The sequence below is a fragment of the Chiloscyllium punctatum genome, chromosome 48, assembly GCF_047496795.1.
Source record: "Chiloscyllium punctatum isolate Juve2018m chromosome 48, sChiPun1.3, whole genome shotgun sequence".
Taxonomy (NCBI): Eukaryota; Metazoa; Chordata; class Chondrichthyes; order Orectolobiformes; family Hemiscylliidae; genus Chiloscyllium; species Chiloscyllium punctatum.
In genome coordinates, this window is record NC_092786.1 from 28106769 (window position 1) to 28126152 (window position 19384).

The window sequence follows — 19384 nt, forward strand, 5'->3', positions numbered from 1 at the left end:
CTCTGCGCCCTCTCTCCCTCTCTCTGCGGTCCTCTCTCCCTCTCTCTGCGTCCTCACTCTCTCTCTCTCTGCGTCCTCTCTCGCTGCCCCTCTCTCTCTCTCGCTGCCCTCTCTCTCTCTCTCGCTGCCCCTCTCCCTCTCTCTCGCTGCCCCTCCCTCTCTCTCGCTGCCCCTCTCCTCTCTCTCGCTGCCCCTCTCTCGCTCTCTCGCTGCCCCTCTCTCGCTCTCTCGCTGCCCCTCTCTCGCTCTCTCGCTGCCCCTCTCTCGCTCTCTCGCGCTGCCCCTCTCTCGCTCTCTCGCTGCCCCTCTCTCTCTCTCGCGCTGCCCCTCTCTCTCTCTCGCGCTGCCCCTCTCTCTCTCTCTCGCTGCCCCTCTCTCTCTCTCGCGCTCTCGCTCTCTCTGCGTCGCCTCTCTCTAGTCCTTCTTGGAAATACCTGAGATGTTGATTGTCTGGCTGACCTTGACTTCTAAGTCCAGACATGTGATTATAACAGTCATCTTTGTTAAACTGTTTGTGTTTTTAAAACAAAAACATATTTTAAATATATGTATTGAAGTTTTCTCAATTGGTCAAAATATCGATAGAATGCTGTTGAGGAGCTAGCTTCAGTACTCTATGGAAAATTGAGCCAAATGGTTTTCATTTCTGTTGTAAATTCTATAGCTTTTGCACATTTCTTTGAACTTCACAACTCCCATTTTATTGTTTAATTCTTTCATAGCTACAGTATCCTGTGTACTGGGATCTCCTTGAATTTTGTGATGGATTCAGGAAGCTGTTAGATCATCTACAGCTGGATAAGGTCAGTACAAGTGGAGTTGTATTAACTTCATTGGACATGAGATACATTAGTGATTTAACTCTAGAATCATATATACAAATTCCAAAATTGCTGGTGGATCAAATTGGATTTGGAGTTCGTACAAAGTAGTAAATGTTGCAGGCTCAAAGGGCAGAATGGCCTACTCGTGCACCTATTGTCTAAAATGTGAGTAAGGCACATATTAACTTGAGAATTGGATTTTATTTGTAAAATGAGCTGAAACGTAGGTAAATGTGAAGTGATGCTTCTATATAGGTAGAATAAGGAGGTCAGAGATGTACAGTACAAAAAAGGCATACCACCTCTGTGCAGGTCAAACCAACAACCCAATTATTTTAATCCTATTTTCTAGAACTTGACTCATAGCCTTATGTGCAAGTGCACATCTAAATACTACTTAAATGTTATGAGAGTTTCTGCTTGTACTGTTCTTGTACAGGCACTGGGTTCCACATTTTCGCCACCCTCTGGATGGAAAGGTTTTTCCTCCCGTGTCTTCTAGACCACTGTCCCTTAAATCTGTGCCGCCGGTCATTAATCCATCCATCAAGGAGAAGAGCTTTTTCCTGTCTACCCTATCTATGCCCCTCATAATTTGGTGCATCGCAGTCAAGTTCACTCTCAATCTCCCCGCTCTAAGGAAAATAACTCCAGTCTATCCAACCTCTCTGCGTAACTTTAAAAATCCAGTGTAGGCAACATCATGGTATAATTCCTGTGCACCGTTTCAGTGCAATTATATCTCTCTTTTAATGTGGATTCCAGAGCTGCATACTGTATTGTAGTTATGGCCTAACCAATTTTTAAGAGTTTTCACATAACTACCCTGCTGTTAAACTCTCCGCCCTGGCTAATAAAGGAATATGTCCCACGTGCTTTCTTAGCCAATTTATCCACCTGTCTAAAAACATTAAGGGATCAGTGTGCATTGCAAAGCATTTGATAAGTTTCCCGGTGGCAGGCTATTGCAGAAAATATGAAATGGCATGGGATTGCAGGTGATTTAGTTGTTTGGATCCGAAATTGGCTAGCTGAAAGAGGACAGAGGATGATTGTTGATGGGAAATGTTCATCCTAGAGATCACTTACTAGTAGGGTACCGTAAGGATCTGTTTTGGTTCCACTGCTTTTTTTGTCATTTTTATAAATGATCTGGATGGGGGTGCAGAAGGTTGGGTTAGAAAACTTGTGGATGACACTGAGTTGGTGGCATTGTGGACAGTGTGAAGATAAGCTGCAAAGCTGGGCTGAGAGGTGGAAAATTTAGTTCAATGTGGAAGAGTGTGAGGTGATTCACTTTGGAAGGAGCAACAGGAATACAGAGTACTGGGCAAATCGTAAGATTCTTGGTAGTGTGGATGAACAGAGAGATCTTGATGTCCATGTACATTGATAAACCTGGGTGGCATTTATCTGGTTGTTAAGAATGTATGTGGTGTGTTAGCTTTTATAGGTAGAAGGTTTGAGTTTTGCACCATGAGGTCATGTTGCAAAACTCTGGTACGGCCACATTTGGAGTATTGCGTACAGTTCTGGACGCCGCATTATAGGAAGGATGTGGAAGCTTTGGAAAGGATGCAGAGGAAATTTACCAGGATTTTGCCTGGTATGGAGGGAAGATCTTATGAAGAAAAGCTGAGGGATTTGAGGCTGTTTTCATTAGAGAGAAGAGGTTGAGAAGCAACTTAATAGACACATACAAGATGATTAGAGCTTTAGATAGGGTGGACAGTGAAAGCCTTTTTCCTCGAGTGGTGATGGCTAACACGAGGGTGCATAGCTTTAAACTGAGGGGTGATAGATACAGGGCAGATGTTCTTTGCTCAGAGTCATAAGGGCATGGCACATCCTGCCTGCAACAAGAGTCAACTAGCCAACTTAAGGGGCATTTGAATGGTCGTTGGGTAAACATATGGATGATAATGGAATAATGTAGGTTAGATGGGTTTCAGATTGGTTTTACAAATTGATGCAACATCAAGCGCCGAAGGGCCTGTACTACACTGCAAGGTTCTATGCACTCTGGGTTCCCAGGGTCCTGCCACTCATGCATACCCTTGTTTCGAATGCTCCTTGGATAACCATCTGAGATGGAGGAACAGAGTGATGTAGAAATGAGATTAACAAATCATTTAAAATAATAATGAGACCAATTAAAAACACATAAACCAAGTTCTGCAGTTTATTTCTTGAATGACAGAATTGAAGAGTGGAGAATTTCAGTTTAGATATGGCTATGTGTATTTAGTGCAGTTCAGATTTATGATGTAAGATCTGGAGGCATTGCAAAAGATGGAAAGAGGGTTTATAAGGATGGTACCAAACTGAGGGTCCACAAAATGTCCAGACATGACACAAACTGGAAAATAGAACCAAGAACTGCAGATGTTGTGGATCTATAACTAAAGCATAAATTGGTGGAGACACAGCTGCTCTGGCAGCATCTAAAGCTTTTGTATCTGGAGTTGAGTCTGATTTGAGATTCATCAGACTCTGTGTTAACTCTGCTTTCTCGCTGCAGATAATGCCAGACATGTTGAATTTCTCCAGCCATTTCTATTTCTGTTAAAAACTAAACGGGGATGATCATCAGGGAGAATTAAATGGATTGAGGTGTCTTTTTCTAGAAAAAAGCGGAGGTCTGATCCACAGCAATATGGATACCTTACCCTCTGACACCACCTAGCAACAAAACAACCTATTGCATTGAGGGCAAGGTACTATAAGAATGCAGGTGATGTAAATATTTGATAGGCAAGATGTCCAGAAAGTGTGGTGGTAGAGAGCCCCAATATCTGAAGCCAAACGTATCAGATATTGGCAAATAACCTAATATTAAATTTAGAAGATGATCTTGTCCGAAATGTGGAATTCACTTTCACAAGGAAAATAACATAGGTGTATGGAGTTAAATGAAAAACTGAGTAAAAATAATTACTGATGAGTTGAATGATATCTTTCGAGACTTGCTGTAGTTTTTGATAAAGTTAGATAAAACAGAATGCCTCTAAAAAGGTAAATTGTAGAAAAGCTGCAAGTTATTAATAATCTACCATCAGCCAAATTTGATTTGTGCAGGTTCATATTTTTGGCGCTTCCTTGGGAGGATTTTTGGCACAGAAGTTTGCAGAATATGCACACAAATCACCCAGAGTTCATTCTCTTATCTTGTGTAACTCATTCAGTGACACATCTATCTTCAACCAGTCTTGGACTGCTAGCAGGTAAGAAATGAATGTACTAAAGATTTATCTCCTGATCTAATCATTTATTTCTGATCATCTCAGCAGCTGATTGAGATATAATAGTATTGTAGAAATCTTACATTGCCCCATGTTCCTTCTCTTCGCCCCCCCCACCCATATTTAAAGTCCAAATAAGATTTATAATGGGTAAATTTAGGTGTCAGAGAAATGTTCTCAGTTACCAAAAATTTAAAAAGCATTTAAAATTATAAAGTTGAAAATCACACAACCCCAGGTTATAGTCCAACAGGTTTAATTGGAAGCACACTAGCTTTCGGAGCGACGCTCCTTCATCAGGTGATCGTGGAGGGCTCGATCGTAACACAGAATTTATAGCAAAAATTTGCAGTGTGATGTAACTGAAATTACACATTGAAAAATTGATTGGTAAGCCTTTCATCTGTTAGAATACAGTGATAGTTTCACTTCTTTCATGTGTAAAGCACAAAACCTTTTTTTTAAAGTTGCATTCTCGGGTTAGCTGTTAACAATGGTGATAGCTAGACAATATGTTGAAGGTGTTAGCCCCCTGTGTTCTCTGTCTATGACCTGATGTTTAGATTGACTCTAATCTAAAAAGTGAGATAACATAGTTTTACATAAATTCATGCAGTTTTTGAGCTCAGAGTTCTACAGGAATGTGTGCAGTTTTTGACCAAAGTGCAATGTAACACTGCAAGTACAAATTCACCCCACAAAATATATGTGTGCATGTGGGTCTTTGTCTGTTTGTGTGTGCGCCTGTTTGTGTGTGTGTGTGTGTGTGTGTGTGCGCGCGTGCGTGTGTGTAGAGTGTTTTCAGTCTGTGAGGGGGTGCATGTGAGAGTGTGGTAGTGTGTGTGTCTATAAGGGTGTATGTGGGTATCTGTGTGCACGTCTGTGTTTACCTGTGTCCGCGTGTGTGTGTGTGTGTGTGTGTGTAGTGCAATGGTGGTCACCCAAGGGTCCGAGGCTGAATGTCCTGCACACTGAAGTGTGCCCCAAGTGGGAGGGAACCCTCCTGTCTGTTGATTGTTGTGTGGTGCCCACTCATCCGTTGTCGTAGCCTTTGCTCGGTTTCCCCAATGTACCATGCCTCAGGGCATCCTTGCCTGCATCGTATAAGATAGACAACGTTGACTGAGTCACATGTGTACCTGCCATGTACAAGGTGGGAGGTGTTCCCACGCGTAATAGTGGTATCTATGTCCACAATCTGATATGTCTTGCAGCGTCCACCGTGACAGGGTTATATGGAGTTGTCTTGAGAGCCGGGCAGTTTGCTATGAACAATGATCTGTTTGAGGTTTGGCGGTTGTTTAAAGGCAAGTAGTGGAGGTGTGGGGAAGGTCTTGGTGAGGTGCTCAACCTCATTGATAATGTGTTGCAGGTCACAAAGAACATGGCGTAATTTTTCAGCCCCTGGGAAGTACTGAACAATGAAGGGTACCCTGTCAGTCGCAGCATGTGTCTGTCTCCTGAGGAGGTCATTACGGTTCCTTGCTGTGGCACGTCGGAACTGGCGGTCGATGAGATGAGCATCGTACGCCGTTCTTGTGAGGGCATCCTTGAGTACCTCCAGTTGTCCGTCACGTTCCTCCTCATCTGAGTAGATCCGGTGTATGCATAGGGCTTGTCCATAGGGAATGTACCAGTAATAGCAAAGCCCACCCTGGAACCACAGTAGACAACATTATCACTGCGGGGAAGTCTATTGTCAACTGATCAGACCACGCCCTTCGACCGGAAGAGATTGAAGTCCTGAGTAGGGGTCTCAACTTCTGCCCCACCACCAAAATGGACCCGTTGGTTCTGGCAGCAGACACACAGGAGTTCATCAGACGAATGAGACTCCGGGAATTCTTTCAAGGTGCCGGCAGTGAACCCATTGATGAACTAGAACAGTAATCACAGGGATCTGTAGAGGAGCGACCAAAGAAGGACCCCACTGAAGGGCCGCTGCCCTGGGCTTGACATGTATGCTCAAACTGTCAGGAAATATATAAATGCCAGATTCATCAGCCGTATCCACAAGGTGGAGCAAAACATCACCCGTTCCCAATGCAATGCCATCCAGGCTCTCAAAACCAATGACAACATTGTCATCAAACCAGCAGATAAAGGAGGAGCCGTTGTCACTCAGAATAGAACAGATTACTGCAAGGAAGTGTACCGACAACTGAACAACCAGGAACACTACAGGCTACCAAAGAACACACCGGAGAATTAAACACACTGATCAGAACTTTGGATCCAGTCCTTCAGAGCTCCCTACGCGCCCTCATCCCACGTACTTCTCGTGTAGGCGACTTCTACTGCCTTCCAAAGGTACACAAAGCCAACACACCGGGACGTCCCATCGGGTCGGGCAATGGGACCCTATGTGGAAGGTATCCTGAAACCTATTGTACAGGGGATCTCCAGCTTCTGTCGCGACACTACGGTTTTCTTACAGAAACTGAGCACCCACGGACCAGTCGAACCGGGAACATTCCTAGTCACAATGGACGTTTCCGCACTCTACACCAGCATCCCCCACAAGGATGGAATCGTGGCAACAGCCTCAGTACTCAACACCAACAAGTGCCAGTCTGCAAACACCATCCTACAACTCATCCGCTTTATCCTCGATCATAACGTCTTCACCTTTGACAACCAATTCTTCATCCAGACACACGGAACAGCCTTAGGTACCAAATTTGCACCCCAATATGCCAACATTTTTATGCACAGGTTCAAACAAGATTTCTTCTCTATGCCAACCAACATTGTACACCAGGTACATTGATGACATTTTCTTCCTCTGGACCCATGGCGAGGAGTCGCTGATAAATCTACACAGTGACATCAACAAGTTTCATCCCACCATCAAATTCACCATGGACTACTCTCGACTGTCTGTCTCATTCTTGGACACGTGTGTCTCCATCAAGGACGGACACCTCAGCACCACACTCTACCGCAAACCCACAGACAATCTTACAATGCTACACTTCTCCAGCTTCCACCCAAAACATATTAAAACAACCATTCCCTATGGACAAGCCCTACACATACACCGGATCTGCTCAGATGAGGAGGAACGTGACGGACACCTGGACGTATTCAAGGATGCCCTCACAAGAGCGGGGTACGATGCTCAACTCATCGACCGCCAGTTCCGACGTGCCACAGCAAGGAACCGTAATGACCTCCTCAGGAGACAGACACGTGCTGCGACTGACAGGGTACCCTTCATTGTTCAGTACTTCCCAGGGGCTGAAAAATTACGCCATGTTCTTTGTGACCTGCAACACATTATCAATGAGGATGAGCACCTCACCAAGACCTTCCCCACACCTCCACTACTTGCCTTTAAACAACCGCCAAACCTCAAACAGATCATTGTTCATAGCAAACTGCCTGGCTCTCAAGACAACTCCATATAACCCTGTCATGGTGGACGCTGCAAGACATATCAGATTGTGGACATAGATACCACTATTACGTGTGGGAACACCTTCCACCTTGTACATGGCAGGGACTCATGTGACTCAGCCAACGTTGTCTATCTTATTCGTTGAAGGCAAGGATGCCCTGAGGCATGGTACATTGGGGAAACCGAGCAAAGGCTATGACAACGGATGAGTGGGCACCGCACAACAATCAACAGACAGGAGGGTTCCCTCCCAGTTGGGGAAAAATTCAGTGGTCCAGGACATTCAGCCTCGGACCTTCGGGTGACCATCCTCCAAGGTGGACTTCGGGACAGGCAGCAGAGCAAAGTGACGAGGAGAGGCTGATAGCTAAGTTTGGTACCCATAGGGAGGGCCTCAACCGGGACCTTGGGTTCATGTCACATTACAGGTGATCACCATTGCACTACACACACACTCACACATGGACGCAGGTAAACACAGACGTGCACACAGATCCCCGCATACACCCTTATAGACACACACACTACCACACTCTCACATGCACCCCCTCACAGACTGAAAACACTCTATACGCGCACACACACAACCCCCACCCCACACAGACAGGCGCACACACACAAACAGACAAAGACCCACATGCACACATATATTTTGTGGGGTGAATTTGTACTTGCAGAGTTACATTGCACTTTGCTCAAAAACTGCACACATTCCTGTAGAACTCGTGAGCTCAAAAACTGCATGAATTTATGTAAAACGCTGTTATCTCACTTTTTAGATTAGAGTCAATCTAAACATCAGGTCATAGACAGAGAACACAGGGGGCTAACACCTTCAACATATTGTCTAGCTATCACCATTGTTAACAGCTAACCCGAGAATGCAACTTTTTTAAAAAAAAAAGGTTTTGTGCTTTACACATGAAAGAAGTGAAACTATCACTGTATTCTAACAGATGAAAGGCTTAACAATCAATTTTTCAATGTGTAATTTCAGTTACATCACACTGCAAATTTTTGCTATAAATTCTGTGTTACGATCGAGCCCTCCACTATCACCTGATGAAGGAGCGTCGCTCCGAAAGCTAGTGTGCTTCCAATTAAACCTGTTGGACTATAACCTGGGGTTGTGTGAGTTTTAACTTTGTACACCCCAGTCCAACACCGGCATCTCCAAATCATGTTTAAAATTATAGAGTGCAGAATAATAAGTGCACCAGCTCCACACCAATAGTGGAATTCAGTGTTGAGTCTCTTTGCTGTTATCATAGTTTTAGGAGGAGCGCAGTAACTTGAACATCAATAGCAGATGTGCTGCCATCTATCACCTCATTATAAGCTGTTACTATTAGGAGTTCAATAATTTGTTCTTGTAGCTACAAATGAGTATTTTTAAGTAAGAAATAAAAACATGAGGGCATAACTGAGAAATGGAAAACTTGGGGCAATTTTAATGTATCTTTGCTCAGAAAGCTTCCAGGTTCATTACTCTGATAATATGTTAAATACAGGGAATGTTGACATCATGTATTCCAGACACAAGTTCACATCTCTCCATGGCAAGAGTGGAATCTATATTCAGTTTTAAACAACAACTATCAAAAATGGTGTCTGTAGCTGTATTGCATCATGCCCTTAATGGAACAAAATATGCCACATTTTCCAACCTGCTATTCCAACACAGCAGTTTGATTACATTGTCCTCTAAAATGGCTAAGCAAGTTCACTAAACATTCAGTGCAAGATAGGATTGAAGCCCCAAGGTTCACAGTTCGGGAGCCACAGCAGTATTGCATCCCAAGGAAGAAGAAACATACTGAGGGGCAAGTGAGACAACCATGGCTGACAAGGGAATAAAACCAAAAAAAAGTGGCAAAGATTAGTGAGATACCAGAAGAAATGGGAAGCCTTTTAAAAATCAGCACAGGCCAACCAAAAAAGCAAGAAGGGGTAAAAAGCTGAAATAAGAGATTAAGTTGGCTAATAATCATAAATGGAGATTGCAAGAGTTTTTCAGATTTTCACTAATAATCCCTGGAATGAAGAACTGTTGAGGACTCTGGGTCTGTAATCGATGGAGTTTAGAAGGATGAGGGAGGATCTGTTTGAAATTTACAATTTCAAGGCTTGAATAGAGCAGACATGTACATAGTGTTTCCACCAGTAGGAAAGACTAGAGGGCACTGCTGCCTCATAGCGACAGGGTCCCAGGTTCGATTCCAGCCTTGGGTGACTGCCTGTGTGGAGTTTGCACATTCTCCCTGTGTCTGCGGGGGTTTCCCCCGGATACTCCAGTTTCCTCCCACAATCCAAAGAAGTGCAGGGCAGGTGAATTGACAATGCTAAATTGCCCATAGTGTTTGGTACATTAGTTAGAGGGAAATGGGGCTGGTGGGTTACTCTTCGGAGGGTCGGTGTGGACTGGTTGGGCCGAAGGGCCTGTTTCCACACTGTAGGGAATCTAATCAAATGAGGGGGGCGACCCTTCAGAACTATGATGACAAATTCTGCAGCCAGTGGGTGGTGAATCTGTGGAACTCATTGCCACAGAAGACTGTGGAGACCAAGTCATTGCGTATATTGAAGTCAGAGATATTAGTAAGTGGATTAAGGGTTACTGGGAGAACACTTGGGTATAGGGTTGAGAAACATATCAGCCATAATCAGATGGTGGTACAGACTGTATGACCGATTGGCCTAATTCTGCTCCGAGATCTTGCTGTCTTTGAATCCACAGGATTTTACCAAATACAAACTGAAGCATGGAGACTAGGAAACATACTTTAATAGTTGCATTAAAGATATTAAAAATACAGTTAACTCTACTCCTTAACATCGAAAATGGAATCTTTACATCATATTTCCTTCCATCTTATTAGACTAATAGCCCAATAAACTTAAGTCAGATACCTTTTCAAAAAGTTAGAAGATTAACTTTGTGCTGAGATACTGTTGACCTGCCATTTACATCCACCAAAAGTATTCCCTTTAAATCTCTTTTGAAATCCTGCATTCTCACATAGCTCACGAAATACATCTGACCAAACTCTGAAGTGTAGCCACCTCAGGTAGTGCTCCTGGTTTTGAATCATCTTGAATTTTAGGGTTCTGCTTATTCACTTGCACACACAGGCACAAACAGCTGAACTAAGTTTTCTCCTCGCTACAAATCTACAAGCATAGAATTATACAGCACAGAAACAGATCTTTTGGTCCAACCAATCCATGTCGACCTTAATCCCAAACTAAACTAGTCCGACCTGCCCGCACATTCTGGAAGCAAACTTTTTTTCTGTATCCTCGCTAGTGTGATCACGTCCAATTTGTAATGTGAACATTATTTCAAATGAAATGGAGAATAAAAATAGGAAATAAAGGCCAACGCTCCATTGGCTTTTGAAATACACACTGAACTTGAATAAAAACTGAATGGGGCATCTGTGGTTCAGCACTGATTCCTGTGGCAAACTGTTAATTACAAATTGTAATCTTGAAAATGCTTCCTTTATCCTAATGTTGTTCTATTAATTAGACAATCCTCAATCCATGCTAGCTTACTATCCCAACACCTTATGTTATGAACAAATCTTAACTATTGATATCTTATCAAATCTTTTTTGGAAATTCTAGTATGTTACATTCCCTTTTATCCTGTTCTTACCTTCTCAAACAATTTGAAAATATTTGTCCGACCCTTCATGAAGCCATGCTGATTGAATTTGATTATGTATATTTCTAAATGCTCTGCATCCTTTGTAACAGACCCTAACTTTTTTTTCAATGACAGCTTTAAGCTAACTGTTTTCTGGCTCCTCCATTTTTAACAAGGGTAGTTTTCCAATTCTTTGGGGTTTTCTCAGAATCGCAGGATTCTTGGAAGATTACTCCCAGTAATCTCACTAGCCACTTCCTATAGTATCCTAGAACGTAACCCAGGAGGTCCAAGGGTGGTCTTGATCTTTAATACCATTAGTTTCCCTAGGTAGTTTTCCTTTAATGACAGTTACTTCGCTGTTGAGGCCATTTCAGAGACATGGATAGAGCAGAGTGAGGAATGGATGTTGCAGGTTCCAGGGTTTAGATCTTTCATGAAGAATAGGCAAGGTGATAAAAGAGGGGGAGGTGTGGCCTTGTTAGTCAAGGATAGTATAATGGTGGTTGAAAAAACTTTTGACGAGTACTCGTCTAGTGAAATAGTGTGGATTGAGGTTAGAAACAGGAGAGAAGAGGTCACCCTGTTTGGAGTTTTTTATAGGCCACCGCAGAGTTCTAGGGAGGTGGAAGAGAGGATTGGCAAAACTATTGAGTAGGAGTGAAAGGAACAGGGTGGTCATTATGGGGCACTTTAACTTCCCCATCATTGACTGAAAATGCTATAACTCTAGTACATTGGATGGTTCAGATTTTGTCCACTGTGTACAGGAGGGTTTCCTGACACAGTATGTCGAAGGGCTGACAAGAGGGGAGGCCACACTGGATCTGGTGCTTGGTCATGAACCAAGCCAGGTGTTTGATTTAGTTGTAGGTGATCACTTTGGAGAGAGTGACCATAATTCAGTTACGTTTAGTTTAACGATGGAAAGGAATAGGTACATGCCACAGTTCAAGAGTTATCAATGGGGCAAGAGCAATTATAATGTGATTAGGCAAGAATTAGGATGCATAGAATTGGGTAGCAAAATGCAGGGGATGCAGACAATGGAATTATGGAGTTGGTTTAAGGAACAGATATTGTGTGTCCTAGATAGGTATGTCCCTGTCAGGCAGGGAAGAAGTGATAAGGTAAGGGAACTGTGATTTACTACAGAAATTGCATCTCTTGTTAAGCAGAAGAAGGAGGCTTATGTGTTGATGAGGCAATGGAGAGTTACAGATCAGCGAGGAAGGGTTTAAAGAGAGTGTTAAGAAGAGCAAATGAGCAGCCTTCAGCAAAGGAGAACCGTAAAGGAGAACCCTAAAGCTTTCTATAGGTATGTGAGGAATAAAAGGATGTGTGGGGTAGGAATAGGGGCAGTCAAAGACAGAAGTGGGAAATTGAGTGTGGGTCCTGTGGAGATTGGAAAGGTGCTAAATGAACATTTCTTATCAGTTTTCACTCGGGAAAAGAAGAATATTGTAGAGGAGAAGAATGAGGATGGAGATATTAGACTAGAAAGGATCGAGGTTAGTTACAAACAGGTGTTATCAATTCTAGGAGGAATGAAAGTAGACAAGTCCCCGGAGCCGGATGGGATTTATCCGAGGATTCTCTGGGAAGCTAGGGAGGAGATAGCAGAGCCTTTGGCTTTGATATTTAGAACATAGAACATAGAAAAATACAGCGCAGTACAGGCCCTTCGTCCCTCGATGTTGCGCCAACCGAAGCCTACCTAACCTACACTAGCCCAATAACCTCCATATGCTTGTCCAATGCCCGCTTAAATGACCATAAATTGGGAGAGTCCACCACTGCTACTGGCAGGGCATTCCATGAACTCTCAACCCACTGAGTAAAAAATCTACCCCTAACATCTGTCCTATACCTACCACCCCTTAATTTAAAGCTGTGTCCCCTAGTAACAGCTGACTTCATTAGCGGAAAAAGGTTCTCACTGTCAACCCTATCTAAACCCCTAATCATCTTGTACACCTCTATCAAATCTCCCCTAAACCTTCTTTTCTCCAATGAGAAAAGCCCCAAGTGCCTCAGCCTTTCCTCCTACGATCTTCCTACCATACCAGGCAACATCCTCATTTGAGTCATCGTTGTCTACAGATTTTAATGCCAGAGGACTGGAGGATTGCAAATGTTCAAGAAGGGCAGTAGAGATGACCCAGGAAATTATAGACCAGTGAAACTTACTTCTGTTGTGGGAAAGGTTTTGGAAAGGATTATAAGAGATAGGATTTATAATCATCTAGCACGCAACAATTTGATTTCAGATAGTCAACATGGTTTCATCAAGAGCACAAACGTCATTGAGTTTTTTGAGAAGGTGACCAAGCATGCAGATGAGGGTAGGGCAGTTAACATGATATACGTAGACTTCAGTAAAGCCTTTGATAAGGTTCCACATGGTAGGCTGTTGGAGAAAATGCAGAGGCATGGGATTGAGGGTGATTTAGCAGTTTGGATCAGAAACTAGTTTTCTGTAAGAAGGCAGCGAGTGGTGGTTGATGGAAAATATTCAGCCTGGAGTCCGGTTACTAGTGGTGTGCCAGAAGGATCTGTTTGGGACCACTGCTGTTTGTCATTTTTATGAATGAATTAGCCACTGGCGTAGGTGGATAGATCAGTAAATTTGGAGACGACACTAAAGTCGGTGGAGTAGTGGACAGTTTGGAAGAATGTTACAGGTTGCGGGGACTTGGATGAAATGCAGACTTGGGCTGAGAGGTGGCAAATGGAGTTCAATGCAGCTAAATGTGAGGTGGTGCTCTTTGGGAAAAATAACAGGAAGGCAGAGTACTGGGTCAGTGGAAAGATTCTTGGTAGTGTGGATGTGCAGAGGGATCTTGGTGTCCATGTACATAGATCCCTGAAAGTTGCCACCCAGGTTGATAGTGCTGTTAAGAAGGCATATGGTGTGTTAGGTTTCATTGGTAGAGGGCTGAAAATGTGTTGCTGGAAAAGCGCAGCCGGTCAGGCAGCATCCAAGGAGCAGGAGAATGAAGTTTCGGGCATGAGCCCTTCTTTCAGGCTCATACCCGAAACATCGATTCTCCTGCTCCTTGGATGCTGCCTGACCTGCTGCGCTTTTCCAGCAACACATTTTCAGCTCTGATCTCCAGCATCTGCAGTCCTCACTTTCTTCTTCATTGGTAGAGGGATTGAGTTCCGGAACTGCAATATCATGCTATAACAATACAAAATGCTGGTGCGGCCACACTTGGAATATTGTGTACAGTTCTGGTCCCCATATTTTGGGAAGGATGTGTAAGCTTTGGAAAGGGCACAGATGTACCAGGATGTTGCCTGGTCTGGAGAGAAGGTCTTATGAGGAAAGGCTGAGAGACTTGGGTCTATTCTCATTGGAAAGAAGGCGGCCAAGAGGGGATTTAATAGAGACATACAAGATCATCAGAGGATTGGATAGGGTAGACAGTGAAAGTCCTTTTCCTAGGATGATGGCGTCCGTTTGTACGAGGGGGCATAACTACAAATCGAAGGGTGGTAGGTTTAAGACAGATGTCAGAGGAAGGTTCTTTGCTCAGAGTGGTAAGGGCGTGGAATGCCCTACCTGCCAATGTAGTTAACTCAGCCACATTAGAGAGATTTAAACAATCCTTAGATAAGCACATGGATGATGATGGGATAGTGTAGGGGACGAGCTGAGAATAGTTCACAGGTCGGCGCAACATCGAGATGCGAAGGGCCTGTTCTGCGCTTTATTGGTCTATGTTATATGTTCTGTTATTGTATTTATTCCCCTCCATCTGTTGCCAGTTGAATTAGTTTGGAATTTGGAATGCCAATAGTACCCCTTACCATGAACATTGATGCAAAGCATTTATGCAACTCCTCGTTCTCCATTTCTTTTCTCCTCGGCTTGATTTCCAAAGAAGCCTATGTTCATCCTTCATTTTTTTCAAATACTTAGAGGTTCTTATTATCTATTTCTGTTGCTTGCTTGTTCACCCATTTTCTCCCTCTCTTATTATTTTGGTTGTTTTTTTTGATTTTAAAAACTCTTCCCAATCCTCTGATTTATCATTCATCATGGTCATCTTTTTATTTCTTTCAATTTGATGCTACATTTTAACTTGATTAGCCAGATTGATTTATCCCTTAGAATCATCCTTCCTCAAATGGAATATACCTTTGGGGCAAGTCATGATTATTCTCATAAGTGATGTTCTATCCTAATGATTTAAATTTTAAAGTAAATGGTAATTGCATGAAACTGTTGAAACATTTTCCGAAGGTTATGGTGGGTTAAGGTCTGCCTCGGTCTCAGTTTTTCCAATATTTCAAACTATTGCAGAACCAAAAAAAAAATTAACATTTGCTTTTCAACTATGTAGTACTTTCATTGATGAGGATTCAATTTACTTGAAAAAAATAACTAGACACTGTACATTTTGTAATATCACAGCTCCAACATCCTCCTCATAGTGTATATGGATTTCAATAAAACGTTTGATAATGTTCCCCATGGTACGCTATTGTAGAAAATGAGGAGGCATGGGATTGAGGATGATTTAGCGGTTTGGATCAGAAAATGGCTAGCTGTAAGAAGACAGAAGGTGGTAGTTGATGAGAAATGCTCATCCTGGAGTTCAGTTATTAGTGGTGTACCACAAGGATCTGTTTTGGGACCTCTGCTGTTTGCCATTTTTATAAATAACCTGGGTGAGGGTGTAGTAGGTTGGGTTAGTAAATTTGCAGATAACACTGAAGTCGGTGGAGTTGTGGATAGTGCTGATAGATGTTGCACCTTACAGAGATGTGCTGAGAGGTGGCAAATGGAGATTAATGTGGAAAAATGTGAGGTGATTCACTTTGGAAGGAGTAACAGGAATGCAGAGTACTGAGCTAATGGTAAGTTTCTTGGTCAAGTGGATGAGCAGGGAGATCTCGGTGTCTATGTACATAGATCCCTGAAAGTTGTCACCCAGGTTGATAGGGTTCTTAAGGCATACGGTGTGCTGGCTTTTATTGGTAGAGGGATTGAGTTTCAGAGCCATGAGGTCATATTACAGCTGTATGCAACTCTGGTGCGGCTGCACTTGGAATATTGTGTACAGTTCTGGTCGCTGCATCGCTGCAAGGATATGGAAGTATTGGAAAGGGTAGAGAGAAGATTTACTAGGATGTTGACTAGTATGGAGAGAAGGTCTCTTGAGGAAAGGCTGAGGGATTTGAGACTGTTTTCATAAGAGAGAAGGATGACCGGTGACTTAGAGACATACGAGATGATCAGAGGATTAGATAGGGTGGACAGTGAAAGTCATGGCTTTGAGGAGTGATCGATATAGGACAGATCTCAGAGGTAATTTCTTTACTCAGTAGTAAGGGCGTAGAATGCCTTGCCTGCAACAGTAGTGGACTCATCAACATTAAGGGCATTTTAATGGTCATTGGATAAACATGTTGTGATAACGGGATAGTGTAGATTTTAAGGGCATAGTGCAACAGCGAAGGCTGAGGGCCTGTACTGCGCTGTGATGTTCTACGTTCACAAATAGTAATCGTTGACTTGAATGGTTTGAAATTTGGAGCAGCCAATTCAGGCACATTTAATAAGACATCCCTTAATCTCTCAAAGACAGAATGACAAGATTCTGACTAGTTAAGCTTACGGAATAAAGTCAAATATATAGAGCAATTACTGTGCTGGAATTTTAGCTAAACCTGTGAACTCCACACATTTTCAAGAATTGTAGTTATGTCTCAAGATGAGGGCTTAAGTGATGCAGGGAAATTGAAAATATTAGCACTGATTTCCCTGGAACAGCAAAGGTCAAGAGATGATCTTGAACATGTTTACAACTTGAGAGAATTTTGTAGAGAAAATCTGTTCTATGTGGTGAGTGTGGTCATAAGTTCAAAATCATTTCAAAAGGATCTAGAGGAGAGATGAAAATCTTTTTCACGTATCGCGATCTGGTGTGTTCTATCTCTAATATTATTAATTAATATTCATGAATAATTTTAAAACGAAGTTGTACAGAATGTTGAATAAGGCAATTTCATTAACTAATCCTTCTTCACCATTTATTTAGAGTGTGGTAACCAATTTTGGAGGGCAAGATGTAAGGAACAAGGTGATGGTGGTGGTTTGGTGGGACCAAAGGAGGTTAGAGGAGGGAGTTTAGGATGCCGAATAAGCAAGGAGAATGGGAAGCTCATGGGGCTGAAGGTGTGGTTAACGTTGCTGGTGAGCAACATTGAACAACATATAGAGTCATAGAAATCTACAACATGGAAATAGACTCTTTGGTCCAACTCGTCCATGCTGACCAGATATCCTAAACTAACTAGTCCTATTTGTCAATACTTGACCCAAATCCTTCTAAACCCTTCCTATTCATAAACCCAGCCTTTTAAATACTGTAATGGTTCCTGCCTCCACTACTTCCTCTGGCAGCTCTTTCCGTACACAACTGAATGAAACAGTTGCCCCTTATGTCCCTTTTAAATCCCGCTCCCCTCCCTAAACCTATGCCTTCTAATTTTGGACTCCCCAACCCCAGGGAAAAGACCTTGTCTATTTACCTTATCCATGTCCCTCATGATCTTATAAACTTCTAAATTCAACCTCCTACATTCCAGGGAAAATAGTCCCAGTCTATTCACCCTCTCCCTATAGCTCAAATCCTCCAACGCTGGCTACATCCTTGTAATTTTTTTCAGAACCCTTTCAAGTTTCACAACATACTTCCGATTGGAGGCAGACTAGAATTGCACATAATATTCCAAAAGTGGCCTTGCCAATTTGTGTTGCTGAAACTCTGTATATCACAATTTTGTGTAAGAGCTCTTCACTTAAAGTAGGAGCAAATTACTTCAAATCCTGGAATCCACACTGAAAATGACAGCTCTGATGAAGAGGCATCTAAACTGTAACAGTTAGCTTGCTCTCCATGGACGCTGTCTGACCTGCTCTTCACTTGTGTACTTTATTTGAAGGTTGCCTCCATCCTCTCCCTGCCATCACCTCCACTCCTCTGCAATTTCCCCACCTCTACCCTTACCCACACCTTTGCCCGAATGAACCAACCCCTCCACAGGTCTACTGGTGCTCCCTCCCTCTGTGACCTTGCTAGAACCTCCTTTCATCCTAGTTGGGATTTATTTGATTGCACCCAGCTCCACCTCCCAAAATCATCTAAAGCTCTCTTGAATGCTTCAATTGAATCTGTTCCATGATACTTCTATGCAGCACAATCCAAACCTGAGTCACTTGCTGTGTAAAAATGTTTCTTATTCACTTCACTTCCCACTTGTTTCTTTTGCAAAAGATTTTAAGAACCAATATTTAATCCTGTTGTGAATGGCAGCAATTTCTGTTTGCCCACTCTGTTCAGACCCGTGTGATTGTGAAAACCCCTACCAGATTTCTTCTTGTCTTCCTTTCCAAGCAAAACAGTCCCAATCTCTCCAATCTATCCTGAAAAATTTCTTATCCCTGAAACTATTCTTGTCAACCTCTCTGCAGGCTTTCCGATGCATTCGCATCCTTCTTAAAGAATCATGCATGTATTGAATACTTCATTGAGATCTAACCAACATCCTCCAGAGATTCTTCATAACCTTCCTGTTCTTGTACTTGTACACTCTTAAGAAAGTAGTATTCTAGCCTTCATTAACATTTTGTTTTTAATTGTCCTACTGTCCTAATTGTTCTAATTCAGTGACTTATGCATTCGTCCACTCATGTCTCTGCTTCTGTATCCCTGTTTGGACTAGAATAGACCTCCTCAAAATATTTTAAGAAGGTCGCCTAAATCCACACCTTTTCTCATTTTAAAGACAAATATGCTATGTTCTAAATGCAATGTTACTCGATGTTAAACAAAAACACAATTATTTGAACATGAAAGTTAAAATACAAGCAAAAGAAAAATGTAGAATAACTCTATTGGAAAACTTAGGTGAACAATAGATTCAGTAACTGTTATTAATTAACTGTTTCACTTTGATAACTTTACATAAATACACCCCTTCGCAAAAAGGCAAATTCCTACATAGATTCTGACATGTTCTCCGATCCAGAGTAAAAAAAGAGAAAATTCAGAGTAGCAACCAGGAGACAGTTACTGAAGCTTCCAACTCTGGTGAGACTGAAACAGCTTCTGAAGCTAATGAAAAACCAAAACCTGGAAATCCAGATCTGTGAGAACTAACTATACCTATTAAGGCTATATATAATAAAAAAAATACTGTCCTCTCAAGCTGTTCACTCAAGTGGTCTTTGTAGAGGTGCCGGGCTATC

General features: G+C 42.5%; 1 protein-coding gene across 3 annotated transcripts in view; it reads left to right on the plus strand.

The window, feature by feature from the left end:
- The window catches only part of spg21 (SPG21 abhydrolase domain containing, maspardin), a 165648-nt gene that overhangs the window by 56797 nt on the left and 89467 nt on the right, over nucleotides 1-19384 (plus strand). For all 3 annotated transcript variants that reach the window (XM_072564917.1, XM_072564915.1, XM_072564916.1), the window contains 2 exons: nucleotides 723-803; nucleotides 3903-4048. In XM_072564917.1, the coding sequence (XP_072421018.1) occupies nucleotides 723-803; nucleotides 3903-4048 (227 nt within the window). The remainder of the gene's footprint in view (nucleotides 1-722; nucleotides 804-3902; nucleotides 4049-19384) is intronic.